The sequence below is a fragment of the Zonotrichia albicollis genome, chromosome 29 (genome assembly GCF_047830755.1).
Source record: "Zonotrichia albicollis isolate bZonAlb1 chromosome 29, bZonAlb1.hap1, whole genome shotgun sequence".
In the NCBI taxonomy this organism is placed as follows: Eukaryota; Metazoa; Chordata; class Aves; order Passeriformes; family Passerellidae; genus Zonotrichia; species Zonotrichia albicollis.
In genome coordinates, this window is record NC_133847.1 from 3,330,308 (window position 1) to 3,354,015 (window position 23,708).

The 23,708-nt window shown below is 49.6% G+C and overlaps 1 protein-coding gene across 3 annotated transcripts; it reads right to left on the minus strand.

Annotated features, from left to right (window-relative positions):
• Window positions 1–345: 345 nt before the first annotated feature.
• ACSBG2 (acyl-CoA synthetase bubblegum family member 2) lies at window positions 346–23,599 on the minus strand. 3 transcript variants are annotated; one of them, XM_074528927.1, is made up of 15 exons: window positions 23,469–23,599; window positions 17,559–17,691; window positions 15,520–15,599; window positions 14,736–14,980; window positions 12,782–12,870; window positions 12,121–12,241; window positions 11,602–11,682; window positions 8,806–8,955; window positions 7,298–7,474; window positions 5,987–6,168; window positions 5,042–5,275; window positions 4,372–4,589; window positions 3,020–3,159; window positions 1,957–2,203; window positions 346–1,057 (listed from the first exon to the last, which is right to left on the minus strand). In XM_074528927.1, the coding sequence occupies exons 2-15, from the start codon at window positions 17,660–17,662 to the stop codon at window positions 945–947; spliced, it is 2,181 nt and encodes a 726-aa protein (XP_074385028.1). In that variant the 5' UTR covers window positions 17,663–17,691; window positions 23,469–23,599; the 3' UTR covers window positions 346–944. The 3 variants fall into 3 exon arrangements, with proteins under 3 accessions (XP_074385028.1, XP_074385027.1, XP_074385026.1); XM_074528926.1 differs by lacking the exon at window positions 23,469–23,599 and adding an exon at window positions 17,954–18,111 and having other exon boundaries at window positions 14,736–14,977; XM_074528925.1 differs by lacking the exon at window positions 23,469–23,599 and adding an exon at window positions 17,954–18,111.
• Between the last annotated feature and the right edge of the window lie 109 nt (window positions 23,600–23,708).

Below are 23,708 nucleotides of genomic sequence, written 5' to 3' on the forward strand. Positions count from 1 at the left end.
ACACCAGCGCTGCTCCCTGTGCTCCTGCTGTCCAGGGAAAGGGAACTGGAGCCAGAGCTGGGAGGGTTCCTGTGTGCCCTGAGCCGTTCCCAGCCCTCCCTCCCTGCTGGAATTGCACAGGAGCTCCAGGCTGGGCCAGGCTGGGCCCTCCCTGCAGCAGCTGCACAGCTCTGGGCTGGTTGATCACAGAGCAGGACCTGGCTGAGCTCCCAGCACAGCCCCTCAGCCCCCACAACAGACACCACAACATCCCTGAATTGTAAAATACAGACACATTTCACACATTGTACACAGCCTTATAAATAATCCCTGGAGTAAATCACTTCTTAGAATACCAGCCATGGATACAACTTCAACAATACAATTTATGGCTTCATTATAACTCAAAAAGGTAAAACAAACTCAAAATATTGCACAGACAAGCCCAGTTCATGTGAGGTTCCACCTCCACTGCTGTGTGTAGTCACACAGAGCATTTGTCATCTCAGACAGGAATAGTTTGTGGGGAAGGAGATTTAAAATTATGAGGATGCCATCAGCATGCAGGGAAACGTGCAGCAGGGAGTGAGGACACTGCTGGAAAATGAAATCTGCTTTTCTCCCTCAGCAGAAAAAGGGCAGCTCCTGATTTGCAGCTCCTGTTTTACATTCATCTCAGGAAAAGAAAACTTTGGTTAGAACGTAACAGATCCCAGGGATTTCAGGTAAACATCATATCGCCCTTATAAAAATGGAAATAAAAAATACGAAGCTGAGATATTTGGGACATCTCAGCAAGGGACACAAGACACAGGAGAACATGGGCAGGACCACGCTCACCACACTGCAGGACAGGGACAGCAAAGGGGCTGCCTGAAGGCTGAGCTTCTTTATTTCAGCAGGATCCATCCGGGGAATCCCTCGTGGGCAGCTGGAGTGTCCTGGGGGCGGTTCCAGGGCGGGCCCTATGGCCGGGCCGAGGGCTCCCCCGAGGGGGGTTCGGTGTCCGTGTAAAACTGAGCGATCCGGTCCCGGTATTTCTGAGCCACCACCGGCCTCTTCAGCTTCATGGTGGGGCCTGTGGGCAGCCAGCAAAGGGTTAAAGGGGAGAGCAGCACTGCGAGCAGCCAGCGGGGCTGGAGGGGAGGCAGAACACGGGAACAGGGACCTGAGAGAAGTTCTGAACTTCTCCTTGGGTTTAATGGAGTGTCCCTCCCTTCCTCTGTGAGCCAAAGCAGCAGCCAGAGGGAACGGTCCCTGTCGCAGACATCTTTTCATGAAAATCCTTTCCTTAGGGTTTTTCCTCCTGAGAAGCTGAGAAGCCTCAGGAACAAAATGTAAACAATGATTATCTGCTGCTGTGGAATGCAACAGGTGCATCTGTGATTGGTCTCATGTGGTTGTTTGTAATTAATGGCCAATCACAGTCAGCTGGCTTGGACACAGGGCCCGAGCCACAAACCTTTGTTATCATTCCTTCCTATTCTATTCTTAGCCAGCCTTCTGATGAAACCTTTTCTTCTATTCTTTTAGTATAGTTTTAATGTAATGTATATCATAAAATAATAAATCAGCCTTCTGAAACATGGAGTCAGATCCTCATCTCTGCCCTCACCCAAGAACCCCTGTGAGCACGGTCACACCCCAGCCCCACGCCCAGGGATTCCCCCAGGGAATGGTGCCAAGGCTGCCAGAGCTGCCAGGGGTGCTCAGGGCGGGGTTTTGGGGTGGCTGGGCAGGGACAGGGCTGGGCTGAGCATCCCTGAGGGTCCCTCCCAGCTCAGGATGCTCCACAGCCCTGTGGGAGTGCTGCTGCACTCTGCTGTGGGGCAGGACTGGGAATTCACCCCAGGTTATCCCAGCCCAAAGTGGAAAAGCCACAGGGAGGCAAGGCCAGGGCAGCTCTGTGCTTTGGGGATGTGGTTGTGCTGATGCCCAGTACCAGGGAAGGGGCACAGGGCACACCCAGACACTCACCAAGCTCTCCACCAAACAGGGAGAAGTCCTTCTCCAGCAGGACCCACTTCTGCACTTTCTGGGCATTGGACACAGCTTTCTCATTGACAGCAGAGATCCCTTTCTGGATGGCAGTGTAGATGGCCTTGTCTTTGCTGCTGATGATTTCTGAGACCTTGGTGGCCTTGCTGCCCAGCCTCTGACAGAAGGCCAGAGCTTCTGGACTGAGCTCATCCCCAGGCTCACCCGTGTCTGCATCCACCACGCACTGCAGGCCAAGCACAGCAGGAACTGAGCACCTGAGGCTCTGCACCAGGAGCCTCCAGCCCTGGGGTCCCTTCTGGGGTCCCTTCCCTGCCCCACTCCAGCCCCAGCAGCTCCTCAGCTCCCATCCAACCCCCGGCTGCCAATGGAAACTTGGCACAAACACAGATAAACCCTCAGGTCTGTGCCTGCTCAGGAGCCATCTGCCCAATTCCTCCCGTGCTGCCCAAAGTTAATCTCTGTCCAAAGTCAATCTCTGCTTTCCAGACCTTTTCTGGAGCACAAGTCACTTCCCTGCCCTGTGCAGGAGCAGTTTTGGGGTCACACACAGCCCTCAGCCATGACAAGAGCAGCAGGGCCACCCCCAGGCCTGGCTCAGATCTCCTGCCCAGGCCAAGGCTGCTGGCCCTGCTCTCAATTCCCACCCTGACAGTCAGCACAGGCCACCAGAGCTGTGTCCTGGTGCAGTTTAAATCCAGAATCTGACAAAGAAATCCCTGACAGCTTTTGACCTCCCACACTGCTCTGGGAGAGACTGAAGGAGGTGAGGAGAGCAGAAGGGTTTCCTTTTCCAGCCTCACTTTTGGGTCTTTTCCTTCTGTTTCTTTCTGCCCTCTGTGGCACAGCAAAAGCTGCCCTGAACAGCAGCAGGGCCTGATGGCCTGGGCAGTGACAGCTCTGTGCTTTCAGCTGCTCTTGGCAGCTCAGCTGCAGCCAATTGTGCTCCACAAGACACCAAAAATGTGTCACAGCTCTTCCTCCCTGCAGTGACTCAGGTTCAGCAGCACAGGTGGTGGATCCCCATCCTCTCTGCCATTACCTTTAGTGTCAGGAGCATGGAAAGGAATTTGGCTTTGTCTCCAACCAGCATGGCATTGCTGATGATGGGAACAGCGTTCTTGACAGCATCCTCGATTGGAACAGGAGGAATGTTCTCACCTCCTGCTGTGATGATGAGCTCTGGAAAACAATCAAATCCTGATTAATGCTTGGAGCTTCTCCCCTTCCCACAATCTGCAACAACTCAACTGCTCCTTTGGCTCAAACAGGGAGTCTGGGACAGTCACAGGGTGACCATCCCCAAAAACATTCAGAAATGTGGGGATTGGAACATTTTAAAGGGCTTTTCCAGCCCCAGTGCTGATCCCTGACTGCAGCAAGAGGAGCAGGAGCTGCTCCCACTCAGCCCAGCCAGAGCTGCCCTGGGGCTCCAGGGGTGTTTGCAGCCTGGCAATGCAGCCGAGCCCCTTGGCACAGCTGAGCCTCTAAAGCTCCTAAGTTGGCACCCAAATTATCAGAAACTGAAGTGAGAGGAGGTTCCTGTGTGTGCAGAGCACAGGGCAGCCCCAGCTCCATCTCCTGTTCCTCAGAGCTGCACCTCTCTCTGTTCAGGGCTGAAGCTTTGAGTGACCTTGGCTTTGTCTGGGGTTGCCCAAACTCTGTCCCAAGAGCCACAATGCCCCAAGGCACTTGCACAAGAGTGTTAAGCTGCTGTTTTCCTTGGAGGTCACCCTGCAAAGCTCCTGAAACTTTGAGCTGCTGATAAAACAAACCCACAAAGCACCAATTGCACTGGTGCTGAAATCAGAGAACTGAAATCAGAAGATTGAAATCAGAAGATTGAAATCAGAAGATTGAAATCAGAGAATTGAAATCAGAAGATTGAAATCAGAGAATTGAAATCAGAAGATTGAAATCAGAAGATTGTCCCTCACTCTGCAAACACACCCTGGCTCCAGAGGCTGCCCCTCTCCTCCCACCCTGCAGCCACATTTCCAGTGCAACTCCAGGATGAGAAGGATTTGAATATTCTTCTGTGCAAGTCACAGCCACACAACCAGCAGAGCACCCCCTGTACCAGAGGAGGTTTGGATTTTTCCCGATATCCAGGTTAAGCTGGATATTGGGAAAAATTTCTTCACAGAACTGGAACAGGCTGTCCAGGGCAGTCCTGGAGTCACATCCCTGCAGGGATTTACAAGATGGGACAAGTGGGGACATGGGGACACAGTGGTGGCCTTGGCAGTGCTGAGGGAACAGTTGGGCTCCATGAGGCCAACTCATCATCATCATCATCATCACTGATTTCCCAACATCAAAATGAATTTCCCAACATCGACACCTCACTGATGTCACAGTGCAACACCAAGACAAAGTCAGGGGATGTGTCACCTTTAATTCTGCCTGTGATGAAGAGGAATCCATCCTTGTCATGCTTGCCCAGGTCCCCTGAGTGCAGCCAGCCATCCTCGTCAATGGCTTCTCTGGTTTTGTCCTCCATGTTCAGGTAGCCCATGAAGACATGCCTGCCTGAGAAGCAGATCTCCCCAATGCCATCCATGTCTGGTTTATGGATCAGGGTGTGGCACCCTGACAGCACCTTCCCACAGCTGAAACACAGCAAGGATTCATTTATTTTAAACTGAATTCAAGCAGAAGTTACAGCAGCACCTCTCAAGCTGGAGGGCTTGAATAAAGCCCAGCAGCTTTTTAGCACAGGAGCTCCAGCAAAGAGCTTTAAAGGCATCTGCTCGTGAGGACAGCTGCAGAAAGAGTTGTTCCTGCAGAGATCAGTGCTCACACACCTGCTGGCTTGCACTCATTGCTCTCAACACCAGATTTATGTCCTTGGCAGCAAACTTGCACTGTGCAGACTGAACGAGCTGCTCAAAGACACCCTGAACCCTTCAGTCATTGAAGGGCAGGGTGGAGTTACCAACTTTTCCTTCTTCCCCAGCTCCCACAGAAGCCAGCCAAGGTCAATCCCATATTCCCAGTGGCAGCAGGGCTGTGGGGATGAGCTGCAGCAGGACAGACGGACAGCAGACAGACGAGCGCTCACCTGCCGAGCTTGAAGGCGTGAGGGAGGGAGATGGTGTGGGGCCCAGAGCTCTCACTCATGCCATAGAGCTCCATCACGGGGATGTTGAGGCTCAGGAAGAACTCCAGGGTCTCTCTGGTGATGGGGGCAGCCCCAGTGTAGCACTTGGTGCAGCGCTCCAGCCCGATGGCCTTGCGCACCTTCCTGTACACCAACTGCCGGGCCAGGCGGAAATTCACCGGCTCGTCCAAGCGCCTGCACCAGGAAAGGGACACAGGTACAGCTCCTCCCCTTCCTCCTCGCATCTTCATCCTCCTTCAGTTCATAGAAAATACAGAACTCCTCCCCCTCATCCTTTTATCTTCATCCTACTTCAGTTCATTCAGTAAAATAATGGATTATTTCCCCCTCCAACCCTTGCTGCTCCCCCTCAAGTCCAAGTTACACTGCTCTTATATCACAGACATATTTTATGAAAAATCCTTTCATTACGATCTTTTCTCCTAAGAAGCTGAGAAGTTTCAGTTTCTCCATGTTTTGCTGCTTTGAATGTGATTTGGAGAATTGTTTACCCAGCATGTGAATTGTTTTTACTTGATAACCAATGACAGCCACCTGTGTCAAGGCTGTGAGCAGTCACAAGATTTTATTATCATTCCTTTCTATTTCTTTCATGCCTTCTGATTAAATCCTTTTCTTCTATTATTTTAGTATAGTTTTAATACATAATTTTCTTTTAATATAATATATATAATAAAATAATAAATCAGCCTTCTGAGCCATGGAGTCAAGATTCTCATCTCTTCCCTCATCCTGGGACCCCTGCAAAAACCACTACAGTCTGTCACATGAGAGAAAATCCTGGAATATATGGAATATAACCCCTGGATGGAATAAAATCCCTGATCTGACAGCAAAGTTATCCTAAAAACTCATCAGCATCCCTGAGATGTAGCTCATAATTACCCATCCATCTTCTTGAGGTTGGTCTGCAGCCCCACGCCCTTGGCCCACGCTGCCACTTTCCGTCGGATCGCTGAGGCTTTCATGCCCACAGATTTCATTTTCTCTTCCATTTTCTCCCAGACACGAGGAACTCCCAGAAAAGCAGTTGGCCTCACTTCTCGCAGGGTCTCCACCAAGCTGCCCTGAGAGAAGCAGGATTTAATGCAGTTTTTAGAAGTGACTCACTGCAGACTTCAGGTCAGTATTGGTCACTGACAAAAACTTGGGAGTCTGCCATGAGTTTTGAGGAATTGTTTGTTTTCTGCAGCACCACCAAGAGAAGAGAACCCCTGAGGCATTTCAGTGGGAATTGTGAAGGAAGCAAGGGTCAATGCTTTCAGTGACACAAGAATCCTTTACTCAGGACTCAGGTTTAGCTGGGGCATTGGTGCAATGTGGGCAGAGCAAACACGAGGCTGTTGCTCAACCAGGTCTTGATGTGGCATCAGGTGTCAGGTGAGAACTCAGCAGATCCCAGCTGTGAAGTGCTGGGTCAGCTTCTCCCAGTTTGTGATTGAGTCAAAAGCTCAGGCTTCAGTCAAACCAACAGGGGCAGCTGGTCAGTGAGCAAAGTAAAGCCAGTTAGGAAAGCTGAGAGAACCACAGGATAACACAGCCTTGTTTCAAGCACCTGTGGGAATCCACAAAATCAGAGGGGTTTGGGAAAGCTGCAAAGGCCTCAGAGACAGAGAACTGTGATTAGAGCTAAGCAGCAGCCATGAGATAGGTCAGCAGAAAAATTATTTAAACTGTAGAAAAGTAAGGACAAACAGAACAATGGTCTGTGTATTAACACTTGTCTAGAATAACTCCCTAAGCTACAAAAAAGTTTATCTAGCAGGATATTAGGAAGTTTGAAGCTTAATAATGGAGCTCTGTGCATTGTGTTTGAAGGCTCACAAGCTGGTATTGTATTTGAAATAAGCAAGCATTGTTTAACCAAAGGCACGTGGGCTTACAGTGGTTGCATAGAACCACTGTCAATACAGAATATACACTATACAGATATAAATACTGTCAATGTGCTTTTGCATTGTGTGATTGGTCCAAAAATAAAGTGAGTTGTAACATTGAGTTCTTGGGATGTGAGCTGCTGGCATCTTCCCATTGTTATAACCATGTAATGAGACTGATGCTGGAAAATCAAACAGCTCAAGGCACGTTCCAGCAGTCCCATCCTGTTGGTGATTTGTACACAGACCCCGGCTGGCAACAGAACCCACCCCAGCTCAAGCAGGTGGAAGAGTGTAAGTTTATTATTTTTTTTTTTACCTTCAATGCATCTGGTTGGGCAAAGTAAACTTGCACTCCGAGGGCCATGGCTGCCCAAATGTCACACATCTGTGCAGCAATGTGGCTCAGGGGCAGGTAGCTGACCACCTCCTCCTGCTTCTCCCGGGCGTCCCTCAGCATGATGAAGCGCGCGGCCGCCGCCGCCGTCCACGTCAGCTGCAACAGCAACAGAGGGGCTTCAGAGAGGGACAGCACAGACACACACAGAGCACAGCTCAGCGACAGCGCCCTGGGATCTCAGCAGCAGCACTGGGCTGGTTCAGCTGCAGCCCAGGAGACTGAGGGGAGGCTCCTTGGGGGCTGCAGCTCCTCCCCAGGGCAGGCACAGGGGCAGGGGCTGAGCTCTGCTCTGGCACAGGGACAGGAGCCCAGCAAGGGCTGCAGCTGTGCCAGGCCTTGGCATGGAGTTCAGGGCAAGGTTCTGCCCCCCGAGGCTGCTGGGCACTGCCCAGGCTGCCCAGGGAATGGTGCCAAGGCTGCCAGAGCTGCAGGAGCTCCCATGATGGGCTTGTTGGGGTGGCTGTGCAGGGACAGGGTGGCACTGATCACCCCTGTGTGTCACTGTCACATTTTCTGGAAAATCTCTTTGCCCAGGGTTTTCTCCTGGGAAGCTGAGAAGCCTCAGAGAAAAATGAAAACAATAATTATCTGATTTGCTTCTCCTGTGTTTTGCTGCTTTGGAATGTGTTTGGACATTGTTTACCAACAGGTGATTGTTTCATTGGCTTCACATGAATTGCTTAAGTTTTGACTTAATGTCCAATCAGTGCCAAGCTAAGAGTCATGAGTTTTTCTTTACTATCTTTTTAGGCTTCTGTCTGCATCCTTTCTGTATTCTTTAGTATAGTTTAGTATAGCATTCTTTAATATAATATAGTATCATAAATAATATCAGTAAAAAATATAGTATCATAAAAAATATAGTATCATAAAATAATAAATTAAACCAATATAATATTAATAAAATTATTGATTAATAGTATTATTAATAAAAATAGCATAAATATCTATAGAAATAATATGAATATTTATAGATAATAACTATATATAAAATTATTTAAATAAATAATTTATAGAAAATTATTTATTTATACAATATTTATAATTTATATATGTATATATAAATATATACATATATAAATTATAAATATTGTATAATGTATATAATTAAATTCTATATATTATATATTATATTATTATATCTAGAGTATGTATTTATATGTATAATTATATATAAATTAATAGAAACATATAAATGACATTAAATAGTATAAATATTAATATTATTAAATCTTAATCATTAATCATTTGTATTAATATATGGAAATAATTAATTCAATAAAACAATAAATTTGAATTTTTCTAAGAGCACGGAGTCAGATGCATCATTCCCTCCCTGTGGGAACCCCACGAACACAACACCTGGGGGTCCCTCCCGGCTCAGGATGCTCTCCCTGGGCAGCCCTGGGCTGGCCCTGGGCACTCACGTTGTCGTGGCTGAGCATGACCCCCTTGGGCTGCCCCGTGGTGCCCGAGGTGTAGATGAGGCTGCAGCACTGGTTGGGTTTCTGGCTGGCGATGACCTCGCGGAGCTGCTCGTCCGGCACGTCCCTGCCCAGCGCCATGAACTGCTTCCACTGCAGGGAACACAACAGCTCAGCCCGGTGGGATCTCAGCACCTCAGCACTGAGGTGTCACTGAGACCACCCTTGGGGGGCTCGGGAGTCCTGGAATGTTCCAGAAGTGTCTGGTGGCTGGACTTTGATCCTACACAGGAGACCACACCTGTATGAGGATAGGAGGATTTCACCGGGGTGAATGGTGAAGGGATTGGTTAATTAGAGAGTGAAACACAGGGTTTAGGATTTCTGTACAGGGGGGTTTAGAGAAGTAAGATGGAGGAATTGGGGCCTGTCCTGTCCTTCTTCTTCTTCTTCTTCTCCTCCATCTTCTGTGGTGATGGTGGCACTTTGGGATTGGTCATGACTAAAAGTGCACTGGTCAATAAGGGTGAAAGGTATTGGGGAAAAATGATAAATATTGTACACGTAACAATGGGTATAAAGATAGGTGACCGCCCGGAGGGCAGGGAGTGTGCCCATGGCTGGCTGCTGAGCAGAGCTCTGTCGGGCCGAGAGAAAATCTTTTAGATAAACAATTAATAAACACCGAGACCGAGAAAAGAACTGAAGCCTCTTCTCGTCCTTTGAAACGCGGGCTGCCCCAAGGCCACCCCGGGCCTTTCCAGGCCACCCAAACAGCCAAAAACCGGACACAGCCCCTTTGTGAGGTGTTGTGGGAACTCAGCACAGCATTCCTGATGTGCAGAGTCACCGAGATAACCCCTGGGGGGCTCGGAAGTCCTGGAACGTTGCCAGAAGTGTTTGGTGGTTGGACTTTGATCCTGCACAGGACCTAACAGCTGTATGAGGATGGGAGGATCACACAGGGATAAGCAGTGAAGGGATAGATTAATTATAGAGTGAAAACACAGGTTTTGGAATCTCGGTACAGGAGGGTTCTAGGAGACAAGATGGAGGAATTAGGGCGTGTCCTGTCCTTCTTCTTCTTGTCATCTATCTTTGATGCTGATGATGGCAGTTTGAGATTGGTTCTTACTGAATGTGCACTTGTCAATAAGGGTGAAAGGTATTGGGAGGAAAAGGTAAATATCTTACACATAGTTTTTGGTATAAAGATAAGCGACCGCCCCAAGGGCAGTCAGTGTGCTCGTGGCTGGCTTGCTGTGCAGACCTCTGTCGGGCCAGGAGAAAATATTGGAGATAACAATTAATAAACAACTCTGAAGAACTGAAAAACCTGAAGACTCCTTTGGAGCACGGGCTGCCCCAAGGCCATCCAGAGCCTTCCCAGGCCATTACAACAGCTGAGACAGGACCAGGTATCACCCACAGGAACAATGGATCTCTTTGTTAGAGCCTAAATGAGGGATGTGGGACTACAGGCAGCTCTTCGAAATGCAGTTTATTGTATCTGAGACATTACAGCAGTGCAGGGTGGTGGGTGACAGAGCCTGTGCCCACATCTGTCAGCCCCAGCTGCAGGCAGGCCTGGAGACCTGCATCCCTCCCTCATTCAGGGCCTTACTAATCCCTCTTCCTGATGGTGCCCCACGTTGGGCGCCACCATAACAGCCTTAATCAGAGATGTGGGACTCCAGGCCACTCTCCAAAATGCAGTTTATTGTATCTGAGACATTACAGCAGTCCAGGGTGGTGGGTGACAGCCTGTGCCCACAGCTGTCAGCTCCTGATGCAGGCAGGCCTGGAGACCCTTAGTTTAGGTTACAATGCATTATATACTTTTTTTTTTTGGTTACATTGCATTATACACTTTTCTTTGCTGAGCATCTTAATACAGTAGAACCAACCTATACCTTAACTATTATCTATAGCCTATCATAACTACTGCAATTACCATATTCATGTTACTGTTCTCCAAGCACTAAAAGTTAGTACATTACAGCTTAAGCTAGAAGTTGTTTTTCAGTTGTCTTGCAGTGGAAAATTCTGAGATCTTTTTTCTACTTGCAACTTTGCTGACTTGTTTGCCTGTGCTATCTTTCTGCTTGGTAAAAACATCTTCCTGTTTGAGGTGGGTTTATCCTTTGCTCTAAGTCATAAAAACCCCTTCTAACTAACATAACCTTTGCCTCCTTGGTTATCCAGTAAGACTGGCTCAGCAATTCTTTTCTTCTACATCAAAACTTGCTTCCATCTCTATTCCTTCATCAGATTCTACATCCAAAAATCTTTCTGCTGTGAGACTTTCTTGTCAAACTTTCATCCTTCCCAACAACTCTTTGCTGCACACCCAGAGAAGGATGTTCTCCCTGTCCACACCCCTGGAAGAGGCTGTGAACCCACACTGGCACCCCACAGGGTTTCCTGGCTGACACAGGGAGAAGCAGAAAGGAGCCAGACCCACCCCCAGCAGCTTCACAGCTCTGAAGCAACTCCCTGGAGTAACTGTGGGGCTCAAGGTGTCTGGCAAAGTCCCTTACAACATGGATTATCCAGGTTGCACAACTGCAGACACCTCCTGTCCACCAAATCCAACACAGCTCAGGGGATCACAGCCACAGAACCCCAGGCTGGTTTGGCTTAGAAGGGACCTTAAAATTTCATTCCAAGGCCCTGCCATGGAATGAGATGACAGGGATGTCCCCAGATGTTCAAGGCCCCAGGGCAGGGGACAGGTACTTGCAGCCATCAGCTGAACACAACCAGCACTTAAAAGCTGTGAAGAAACCCAGGACTCACCGAGTACAGTTTTGGTCTCTGCTCTTTGATCTCCTCCCCATACTGGACAATGGCCTTCAGATGAGGTAGTCTGTGTTCAATCTGTGGGAAAAGGGAGATTTGTGAGAAGGAGCAAATGCTGCTTGTGCCTTTCAGACCTCTGTAACCTCACTCAGCATGCTCCTCAGATTTGCCACTTTATGCAAAGCCAAGAGAATCCCATCTGTGCTCCTAAAGAATAGGTTTGCCTCACGAGAAACAGTCATCATTTGAGCTGGGAGGGTGCCAGACAACCTAGAGGATGGCTCAGTTGTTCATTTTGGCTTCTTCAATTTTAAGCCCAAGGTTTTTAAGAAGTGAAAGCACCACTTGATTTCTGTGAGACACAGAGGCAGTGACAGCTCACCTGGCTGGAGCAGGGAGCACACCAAGGAATTCATCTCTGCTCTCAGACCCAGCACTCCCCTCCCACAGCATTTCACCCTCCCACAGCTGTCAACAGGTTGCTGTAATCCCCAGCCATTTAAAAAACATAATTACTTCTAAGATTTTCTGCAGCTGTTTATGGTTTTCCACCACTATGACATTGGCACTGCAGTTCTCTGCTACGTAATGACAGGCCTCAGGAGAGTTTGTAGTGTAGATCCCAACAGCAAATCCCCTGGAAAAGGGGAAAAAACAGAACAGAAAAGCAAAACAGAGTTAGAGGACAAGCAGAGTTGCTGGCAAATTTCAGAGAGAAAACTTTAAGGACAATATCTCATAAAATGACAACAAAAAGGGGAGAGCTTAATTCCAAGAGGAAAGATTCTGTTCTGGGGCATGGGAAATGTCAAGAGTGGAGCAAGGGAGCAAAATATCTCATGTGGAAGGCAGATATCACAGTCCAGACATGAGATTCTCTGGCATTTCCTTAATCCCTGTGTAGATAAGAATGCTTTTGGATTAACCTACTGGTCATCTTATTTTGAGAGAAGCAGCTGGCTAAAAAAAAAAAAAGTATTTCATTTTTGTCTCATTAATTCATTATGAAATAGTTCAGCTTCTATCTACCTTCATTAAATCCAAATATAAGCAATTGGATTTGGGGTGTTGTTTGTTTGTTTGACTGGGGTTTAATCAAAACCTGCTTCTCATGTGAATGCTGCAGTCACTCTCTGCCTGCCAAAGCAAAATGCATGGCAAGAAACAAGAGCCTTACCCTGCAAGGATAGCTCCAATGTCAGCAATGAACCACTCAGCAGAATTGAATCCCAGGATGCCCACGCCATGGAAACGCTCCAGCCCCAGCTGCAAACAAGAGATGGCATTACAGCATCCTGCTTCTCCTCTGGCCAGAGCTCAGGGAGCATCTGAGACCTCTGCTGTGAGCACAGCACTGAGGGAACAGCTCATGTTCTCACACTGAATCACCCCCAGCAGCCAGAATGGAACCAGTGGAAGTTTCACAGCTCTGTCCCACTGTAAGTGGGCAGGAAAATGGGGATTTGCTGAGCTCTGCCCTTGGAAAGACAGGCTCACCAACAGGAATTCACTCACAGGAATATCCACCTGCATTCCAGGGAGTTACCTTGGGCTGGGAATGAGGAGGTGAGAGGTGAAGTCAGACCAGACAGCACCTCCTGGGACATTTGGGACAAGTTGGGAATGGCAGATATCAATAATGGCCAGAGCAACAAGCTCCAGTGGTGTTGGAATTCAGGAATTCCCTGTGGCTGTCCTGGACTGCCAAGGCCCTGCCAGGGGGCTCAGAGACCCTGGCACAGAGCCCAAAACACCTGGGGGTTTGATTATGACCCATGGAGTAAATTACCAAACTTACATGAAGATCAGCAAGCCACAACAGTTTAGGCAGAATGATAGTGAATTTACCACAGGGTGAAAAAATAGATTTTTGGGGGTTTTTGGAATGGGGGTTCAAGAAGCAAGATGGAGGGAACTGGGTGTGTCCAGCCTTTCTCCTTCTTCTTGGCCTCCATCTTCTGCTGTGATGGTGGCACTTTTGGATTGGTTTAGAGTAGAAGCTCACTGTCTAACATAGGTGATAGATATTGGGAAGTTATGGTAAATATTGTACAGGTAGTTTTTAGTATAAAAAGATAACACCGCCCTGGGAGCAGGCAGAGTGCCTCTGTCTCGCTGTGCTGACCTCAGCTGGACAGGAAAAAATATTTTATAGATAAGAAGCAAAATCAACAACCTTGACAGCAAGAACTGAAGAGCTCTGACTCCTTTTTTGACTGCCAGGCTGGGAAAAGAGACTTTCCAGCACATCTTGGGGTCACTGTGAGCAGCACAAGTCCCAAGACAGTGGCAGCCACACTTGGCTATGAAATTCCAGCTCTTGGAGTCCCAGTTTTTAACTCCCTCAGCCAGACTCTGGTTTTGTCCCAGAGTAGAAGATCCCACCACAGCAGTAAAACCAGGCTGGCCTTAACTTGAGGAGGTAAGATTTGATCCCAACAGTACAAACAGGTATTGTTGGTTTCTGTTTCCAAGTCTCCTAATCCCAGCAGCACCAGCAAAAGGCTGGGCCACTTGGGACATTTAAGTCTGGTTTTTAAGATCCCTTTTTTTCTCAGAAAGATGAACCTTTCCAAGCCTCTGGAGGGGCAGTGGCCAGGTTTGCCATACACCTCAAACACCTCACTTGAAATGTTTCCTTACATGTTTTTTTTTCCTTGGTTAAATGTGGAATCAATTGTAAAAAAAAAAATGAAATACCAAGGTGTCCATAGCATGTTCAGGTATTTCCCTGTCACTAAGATTCATCTGCACTCAGGGAATTTGCAGATTTAAGATAGACTTGACTGCAGCCATTCCAGCACTAAAATGAGTGAACATTAAACTTGACTTTGTTTTGTTTTGACACAGTGTTTTGTTTGTTTTGTTTTGACACAGTGGTAGGAAGAGGGAGAACAGTTTTAAATTAAAAGAAGAGAGATTTACATGAGATATTGGGCAGGAATTGTTCCCTGGCAGGGTGGGCAGTGCCCAAGGCCAGGCTGGGCAGGGCTTGGAGCATCTGGGACAGTGGGAGATGTTCCTGCCATGGCAGGGGTGGCACTGGATGGGATTTAAAATCCCTTCCAACCCAAACCATGCTGGTTTTAGGATTCTGTGAACATGCCAAAGAGAACTCAACACACTCTTACCTTCAGAAAGCTTTTGGCTGCTTTCCAGCACTCATCATAGTACATCTTATACGTCAGCTTTGCCCACTTGCCATTTTTTTTGGATGCAAGGGCATAAAAGTTGCTGTATTTGCTGACACTTTCCTGGAAGAGCTGGTGCACAGTCTTTGGGGCCTCGCTGCCAGGGCCCTGCTCCTCCATCCTCAGCTTGACCTCCCCATCACGACGTGTTGTCCACATGCTGGAGCCAGGAGAGGAGGGGGCTGCTTTCAAAGGAAAGTGTTCAGCATTTTAGATTTACAAATTTCCTGCTGCCATAACAACAATACAAAAACAAGTCTCAAGCATATGAAAGCAAATGTTGTTACACCCCCTCCCACACACCTTTTTTGACCCTTTCTTTTGGCAATTTTGCCATGCAAGCCCCAGTATTATAGACAGAAGCCTCTAGAGGACTTTCAAATTTTGTTAAATATTTCCCACTTATATCCCCTCTAACCTGCTCTGCTGCCCTAAGGCTCTTGTACTGGTAAGGTGATAGTTTCCTGCATGTTATACTCTGCTATTTTTAACTTTTTTCTTTTAAGGAGGACTGAAAGCAGGACACTGGTACCTGGCAGATGAGCACCAGGCACTGGCACAGCCTATTTAACCCTCATGCTTTAAAATCTGAGTTCCAGACACTTCTGCACAACCCATCCTGCAACCTGAGCTTCTTCTTCCATTGTCATGGTTTGACAAATCCCTCTCTCATTGCAATAATAATTTCAGGCACCCCACAGCCCCCAAATTTCCATGCACTCACCTTTGGGACCGAGTGAGTTCACCTGATAGTCCTCAATCTTGGAATCTTCCCCTGGCTGGCTGTTGTGTGGCTCAGCAGTTCTGCAAGGCAAAATGAATTATCCCTGGATGAGAGCACTGAGGGCTGCCTGCCACAGCCAGGTTGGCTCCATCCCTTAATGTCACTCAGATGTCAGAGTGATCCCTGATATTCTGCAGGTGATTTTATTAATTCACTGCCCTGCATGGCCCCAGCAATGGAACAGCTCCCTCAGAGTGTGCAAGCTCTGCCTCTGCTGGTTTTGAACACATAAGCATTGTCCTAATTGCAGCTTTCATTGCAGACAAGCTGCAGAAGAATGCATAAACATCATCCTAAAAACAGCCATAATTTAATTCCTAAAGGCTGCTCCAGGTGCCTGGAATAAAGAGCCTGCAGCTGGGAGGAGGAGGAGGAGGGGGGCAGGAAGGGACACTTGGGTCTGGAACTCATCTCCTGTTGACAAGATGTGAGTCAGCCACAGGGGAGGCCCTGGGGACACTCTGCAGCCACCCCATGGGGAAATCCACAGAGATTGCCTGTAAAAGAGCAGGAAATTGATTCAACAGCAAATCTTGCTTTTAGGTATTCCTATTAAAAGCAGGGCTCCCACCAGATGCCTGGGGAGAAACAGAAGCAGGCTCATCCCCATCCTTCAGCCACTCCTCCCAGCTGAGCTGTCCTTTCACTTTCAGCCCTGCAGCAGCTGGTGAAGCACCACTTGCCTGCTTGCAAAACTGTTCCTACTCCATCCCTGTCCAAGCTGGACTGTCACAGCCCCAGTGAGGAGGGTCAGGGACAATCAAGGCTCATGTCCCACATGAGAGCAGGAGCTGGAAGCCAGAGCCAGTGAGATTTGGGAATCCCACCCTCCAAGCAGGCAGCTGCCCTGGGCAATGCCCTGCCAGGACCATTGATGTCTGAGCTTTAGCTGAGTAAAATTTCACTGCAGAGACCCAAAGTTTCCATCCTGCCTGGCCCTACCAGGCCCTTTGCCTCAGCCCATCACTCATTGTTGTTCCTCCAGGCCAGTGTTTTCCCTTCTCAACAGCAGCACCTGCAGCACCCAGCCCAGGCTCTTCCACGAGGGCCCTGACATCACAATCACCCCAAACACTGCAGGGGCAGCTCTGGGGCACAAAGAGCCCTGACTCTGCCCATCACAGTCACACTGCTCACAGCTGAGAGCTCCTCTGGGCACACACAAACCCCTCAGCCCCAGCCAGGCAGAGCTCCCATCAAATCCCATCTTTAATTCCTTTCTGCCAGGCCAGAGACAACACAACCAGTACAGGCACTGTGTGAATGTCAGGGTAAGGGGAAGTCTCTTCCCTCTAATCTACATTTATTCTGAATTTCTGACTGCTTTGGGCATATGAGGAGTTTCAAGGCCCAGGGAAGATGTGACATGGCTGATCACATGTCCTGTTCTAAAGCAGAACTGCTCCTCTGAACTAATCTGCAGGCCAGCAACCAGGGCTGAGTAAATAATTTCTTTATTTCCCCCTAGGGGATTATGAGATGATCCCATCTCCGTGTTCCCTCCTCATTACTGAGAACATTTTTCAGCACAAATGAATCCTCAGTTGCAACAGTTCTGCACCATTTCTCCACCAGCTTTTATGATCAAAGCATGCAAATGACCCAGTAATATGAGCAGAAAAGCCCCAGCTATTTCCCTTACAGCCAATCAAGTAATCTTTTTCTCCTCCTTACATGTAGCTCAATGCAACCCCAAAAAATTTAGGTAAAGAGGTTTTAATCAGCTAGATCTCATTATGCTGTGGTGAGATACAGACCCTAATCTGCTCTTTAGTCTGTAAATCCAAGCAGCCTCTTACCAGCAGGAGTTGGAGATCAGTGTAGGGACTGCACATGATGTTCCCTGCAGAGGCAGGGCTCTTCCAAAATCATTTTAATTAATCAAAGTAAGCATGGTAGAATACAATTCTATATAAACAGGGTAAATAAAATACTAAATAGGCAAATAAATCCCAAATAAAATCCTAAATTAGACCAACCTGGGTGAAGAGTTGAGCAGCACATCTTCCCCTGCCACCTCGCAGCTGCCTTGAAGAGCTGAATTGCAATAAGCCACGGAGGAGACTGGTTCTGCAAGTGCCATCCTGGCGTCTGACTCACACAGCACTGTCCCTGCGAGAGAAAACACGTTGGAAAAAATCAAAAATAAAAATACAGCCCCACGTCACAGCAAAGCAGCTTCGCTGACGTGAGCCAGGCAACCCCAAAGAGGCTGCATTTGCAGCAAACAACAGGAAATTCAGCGGGCATTGCAAAACCCCACGGCAGAACCAGACACCCACAGCTCCCCGAGAGCACCACGAGCCCAACCATTTAAATTCCACACTCTTTTGCCCCAAACGCTTTCCCAAAAGCTCGATCCCTGCAGCCTCACCGCGCATCGCCGGTCCCGCAGCCTCCCCTCACCGAGGTGTAATATCCTTTATTTTTAAACTAGCGCCCAGGAGGCAGATCTGGAGCATCTTATGTCATGTGCTGCTGCCTCGCAATTGGAAGCGGCTCGTCACCCCACACCGCCGCCTCTTAAGGAGGCTCTGGCCCCACACCCGCCCCGCACACCGGGGATTTCGGTTCCTCTAGGGGGACACCTCATATTCACCCTGTTCCCATCAAAATAACCTTTTCCAACTGTAATTTTCTCTTCTTTTTTCCTTTTTTTTCCCAGCACTTTGTCTTGGGGGATTTCATCGTTTTTCTAAACGCTGATTTTATTTAAGGTTCACACTCATCAAAAGCCTTCGGTGCTTATGAGTCGCCAAGGCTGAGCTTTAATTGTTTCAAGGGATTTCAAGCTGATTGGAGGCGAATCTCATTATCCTTGATCTCTCTAAGAAGTGGATTTTAGGCTGCTATTTTGTACCTGCTTTAGACAGACGCGTTTATATCGTGTGATGCGAGGGGCATGTTCGCCTCCACGAGGAACAGGAAAGTCTTTTTATAAAAAAAAGTCTTTTTATGTCATAAATGCGAGCGAGCACGCTGCAGCCTCCTGCCTTTAGCGGGAGGGGGAAGGCTCAGGGACGTCCCCCTTTCCGCTTACTCATCTGCACAAGGACACGCTGCCGCTCACGCCACGCTCTGCTACAGCCTGCGAGTCACCACGCCAGAAATAGTTTAATTCACGAGCAGAGAGAGGGGGATGTGTGTAAAAAACCCAGCTCTGGAGCGCACGGATAAGCGGCAGGCGCTGCCGTGCACCCGAGGGGTTCATGGGCAGTGGGGAACGTGGGGTTGGAGCCAAAGCCCCGTGCTCGGAGCAGCCATTCACCAGCCCGGAGCTGCTTCCCCTGCTCTGAGCTGGTTCCCTTGCCCGGAGCTCGATCCCCAGCCTGGCCCGGAGCTGGTTCCCCTGCCCGGGTCAGAGTTGTTCCCTGCCCAGTCCGGAGCTGCCCGGCCTGGAGCTCGTTCCCCTGCCCGGGTCAGAGTTGCTCCCTGCCCAGTCCGGAGCTCGTTCCGCTGCCCCAGCCCGGAGCTGGTTCCCCTGCCTGGCCCGGAGCTGCCCGGCCCGGAGCTCGTTCCGCTGCCCCAGCCCGGAGATGGTTCCCCTCCCCGACCTGGAGCTGCTCCCCCTGCCCAGCCCGGAGCTCTTTTCCCTTCCCATGCCCGGCCCAAAGCTCGATCCCCAACCCGGAGCTGCTCCCCCTGCCCAGCTCGGAGCTGCTCCCCCGCCCGGCCCAGAATTGGTTCCCCTGCCCGGCCCGGAGCTCGTTCGCCAGCCTGGAGCTGCTCCCCCTGCCTGGAGCTCGTTCCCCTGCCTGGGTCAGAGTTGTTTCCTGCCCAGCTCGGAGCTGCTCCCCTGCCTGGAGCTCGTTCCGCAGCCCGGAGCTGCTCTCCCTGCCCGGCCTGGAGCTCATTCCCCATCCTGGAGCTGGTTCCCCTGCCCAGCCCGGAGCTGCTCTCCCTACCTGGAACTGGTTCCCCTCCCCGACCTGGAGCTGTTCCCCTGCCCAGCGCAGAATTGCTTCCCTTGTCCGGCACAGAGCTGCTCCCCATGTCCGGCCTGCAACTGGTTCCCCTGCCCAGCCCGGAGCTCATCCCCCTGCCCGGCCCAGAATTGGTTCCCCTGCCTGGAGCTGATCCTTTCCCAGCCTGGAGCAGCCCAAACCCACCCGCGGTGCCCCCCACGGCCTCTCTCGCTGCCCCAAGCTGTCCCCACGGCCTCTCTTGCCCAAGGACAACCCAAGAGGAGCCCAGAATGGACAGAAGGCAGCAGCTGCCATCACTCGTGACCCCTTTCACAATGCTGCTCCCACTTTCCTTCCCAGCAGCCCACAAGGGGGGGTTCAGGGCACCCCTGAGGGAAGCTCTGCCCTCTGCACTAATTACAGAGTTTCCCTTGCCAACTGTGCCTTAGTGCAGCAATGAAGTTCCAAGGGAAAAGATGAGGTGTCCTCACTCCTGCTGCCAGGGAATTGTGGCATCCCAGAGTGGCTTTGGTGGGAAGGGATCTTAAACCCATCCAGTGCCACCCTTGCTATGGCAGGGACACCTCCCACTGTCCCTGAGTGCTCCCAGCCCTGCCCAGCCTGGCCTTGGGCACTGCCAGGGATCCAGGGGCTGCTCTGGGCACCCTGTGCCAGGGCCTGCTCACCCTCACATGGAAGTACTTCCTATTAATACCTGATCTATCCTTGTCCTCTGGCAGTGGGAGCCATTCCCTGTGTCCTGGCACTCCAGCCTTTTCAAACAGTCTCTCTCTCTATCTCTCATTTTCTTGCAGGCTCCCTTCAGGTCCTGGAATGCCACAATAAGATCACCCAAAGCTTGAACAATCCCAGTTCTCTCATCCTTCCCTCACAGCAGAGGTGTTCCATCCCCTGTTTTTCCATGGAAGGCTTTCTGCCTCACCTTCAGGCACCCAAAAGGAAAAGCTCTTCCAATTGAGCCCACCCCGAGCTCTGCTCTCACTGTGCCCAGCCCGGGGTACACTCACACATGAGCTGAGATCTGTGCACCTTCCCAAACCAGACGTGCATTTTATCCAATAAATCAGGTTAGAAGAATATTTCCCAATATATACAGAGCCTCCCTAGCTTTGCTCAGCCCTTCCCTCCCTGAAGGTGGGTTGATGTGGGTTACAAACACAGCAATGTTAAACACACAAGTTCCAGGGTTAGGAGGGAATGATCTTTAAGGTCCTTCCCAAGCCAAACCATTCCATGGTTCACCAGAGCCCGGTGTAACTCTTGGATACCAAATGCTCCCACCCCCCATTGTTTCCTGAGGAATGAGCACACCGTGATGTACCACAGCGTTCAGGAACACCGAGGACACACTCCCAGACAAAAAACCTGCGGGAAGAAACCTCCCTTTTAATTACGCCTGCCTGACATCTTAAACCATTTAAATAAAAACGCCTTTTGCTTTGAGGGAGCAGCTGACCCAGAAGAACTGGGAATGGGGTGTTTCTTTGGAACCACTTCACTGACAAACCAAAGGTTTAAATAAAGTGCAAACTTGTGGCAGTGAAGAGGGCAGGAGTGGAGCTTCCATTTCCAACTTTGGACACACCTTTACCTAAAACACACACAGAGCTCCAACAACACCAATTCAAATTCAAATTTCCGAGCGCGTTATCAGCCACTTGACATTTTCCAGTGCGGCCCCGCTCGGTTTCCTGTGTCGGATCTCTTTTAACCGGTTAAGGCACCACATCCGCTCTGCTCCTGTCCAGAGCAGCTCCAGGCTGCCACATCACCACCAAAACCGAAACCTGGGACTTTCTGTTCCTTTCAAGAGTCACTAAGTGAGGAAACAAAAGCTGAGCGACTCACACTTCTTCCTCATAGATAAACTCAGTTTTTAGGAGAGGCGCTGATAAAAACTTCCTGAGCACTGAAGGTTTTGTCATTGACAGTGCCCTATGCCCTCCTGATGCTGGAGTGCAGAAAACAGGAGGAAAAGCAATTTCAGCCTCTGTTAGGATGAAGAGTGACTGTCACCAGTGCACACAGGCACCCCACTCTTCTTCTCCTTGCAACTTTGCTGACTTGTTTACCTGTGCTGTCTTTCTGCTTGGTAAAAACATCATCTTGTTTGAGGCAGCTCTTCAAAATGCAGTTTATTACATCTAAGATGTTACAGCAGCCCAGGGTCATGGGGGACAGAGCCTGTGCCCACAGCTGCCAGCTCCAGCTGCAGGCAGACCTGGAGACCCTTTGGTTTTGGTGACAAAGTATATGCATTATATACTTTTCTTTGGTTACATTGCATTATATACTTTTCTTTTGGTTACAATTCATTATACACTTTTCTTTGCTGAGCATCTTAATACAATAGCACCAATCTATACCTTAACTATTATCTATAGCCTATCATAACTACTATAATTACCATATTCATGTTACTGTTCTCCAATCACTAAAAGTTAGTACATTACAGTTTAAGCTAGAAGTTGTTTTTTGGTTTTCTTGCAGTGGAAAATTCTGAGACCTTTTTTCTACTTGCAACTTTGCTGACCTTGTTGCCTGTGCTATCTTTCTGCTTGGTAAAAACATCTTATTTAAAGTAGGTTTATTCTTTGCTCTAAGTCATAAAAACCCCTTCTAGCTAACACACCCTTTGCCTCCTTGGTTATCCAGTAAGACTGGCTCTGCAATTCTTTTCTTCTATATCAAACTTGCTTCCATCTCTATTCCTTCATCAGACTCAACATTTTAAAATCTTTCTGCTAAGCACACATATCTGTGAGACTTTCTTGTCAAACTTTCATCCAATCTGCCCACTGACCATGGCTTGGTCAGCAGACAGCCACAGAACTCTCCCTGCAGGCTCCTTGCTCCTCCGGGGATGTTTCTTTCAGGTGAATTCACCCAGTCGAGCTCCTCTTCCCTGAATTTCTGCACAGCGGGGAAAGGCCCAGCAGGAAAGCTCAGGGCTGTGTTTTCTGTGTGTACCGCTATAAAATCCCTGGATTTTCTGTGTTCCTGTTTTCCTGCTGGTTCCCACACGTGGCTCTGCGTGCCCTGGGAGCACAGCAGGGCTGGGAGCTGGGACAGGAGTGTCCCGAGCTCTGGGGTCACCCAGAGCACCCCAAACTCTCAGATCACCTCGTGGAGCATCCCAAAGACACCTCTTGGAGCATTCCCACTTCTCAGGACATCTCAGAGCACCCCAAACTCTCAGATCACCTTGTGGAGCATCCCAAAGTCACCTCTTGGAGCATTCCCACCTCTCAGGACATCTGAGTATCCCAAACTTTCAGATCACTTCGTGGAGATCCAAAAGTCACCTCTTAGAGCATCCCTGATCTCTCAGGTCACTTCATAGAGCATTCTCACCTCTCAGGACATCTCAGAGCATCCCAAACTCTCAGGACCTCTCAAAGCATCCCAAACTTTCAGGTCACCTCACAGAGCAATTCCCAAACTCTCAGGACACCTCAGAGTACCCCCAAACTTTCAGATCACCTCGTGCAGCATCCCAAAGTCACCTCACGGAGCATTCCCACCACTCAGGTCACCTCATGGAGCATCCCAAACTTTCAGATCACCTCGTGCAGCATCCCAAAGTCACCTCATGGAGCATTCCCACCTCTCAGGACACCTCAGAGCACCCCAAATTCTCAGGTCACCTCAGAGGACCCCTCACGGTCCCTCACGATGGGTTCCCGGACAGCACAGAGGAAGGGACATCCCTTCTCCTCAGACCACCTCCCGGGGGAAACTCCAACGCACCATACGTTCATTTAATCAAAACCACCAAGAATTTCCCCCCTCGCTGTCCGCCCACCCACACATCCCCAAACGGGACACCACCAGAAGCACCTGCCGGTGGGGGATCCCCCACACAGCAGGAGCCGCTGGGGACATCCAGAGGGGCTGTGCGGAGCTCGGACCCCCGTCCCCCCCTCAGCCCCGGCTGGGTCGGGCTTTAGGACCGCGCGTTACCTGCGGGCCCGGCGGGAGCGCACGCGGCCCCTCAGTGGCTCCCGCGCGCCGCTGGGCGGCGCCTTTAACCGCCCTCCAGGGGGGCGTGGCCAAAGAACCATTGCCCCGCCTATTCAGTCCATTTGAAACACCCCATTGGGCAATATGGTGTGGGCAGAGAGGAAGCCACGCCCTCCCGGCGCTAGGGAGAGACGCATCGTCGCGCGATTGGAGGAGGAGGCTGTCAATAACAGCTAGACT

What these genes read in the sequence shown, in the direction of transcription:
- ACSBG2 (XM_074528925.1), bottom strand. An exon ending in CTGCTCAACTCTTCACCCAG is followed by an intron (nt 15,600 to 17,558) that starts GTTGGTCTAATT and finishes TTTGCCTTGCAG; the next exon opens with AACTGCTGAGCCACACAACA. An exon ending in CCTGTTTGGTGGAGAGCTTG is followed by an intron (nt 1,058 to 1,956) that starts GTGAGTGTCTGG and finishes GGCTGCCCACAG; the next exon opens with GCCCCACCATGAAGCTGAAG.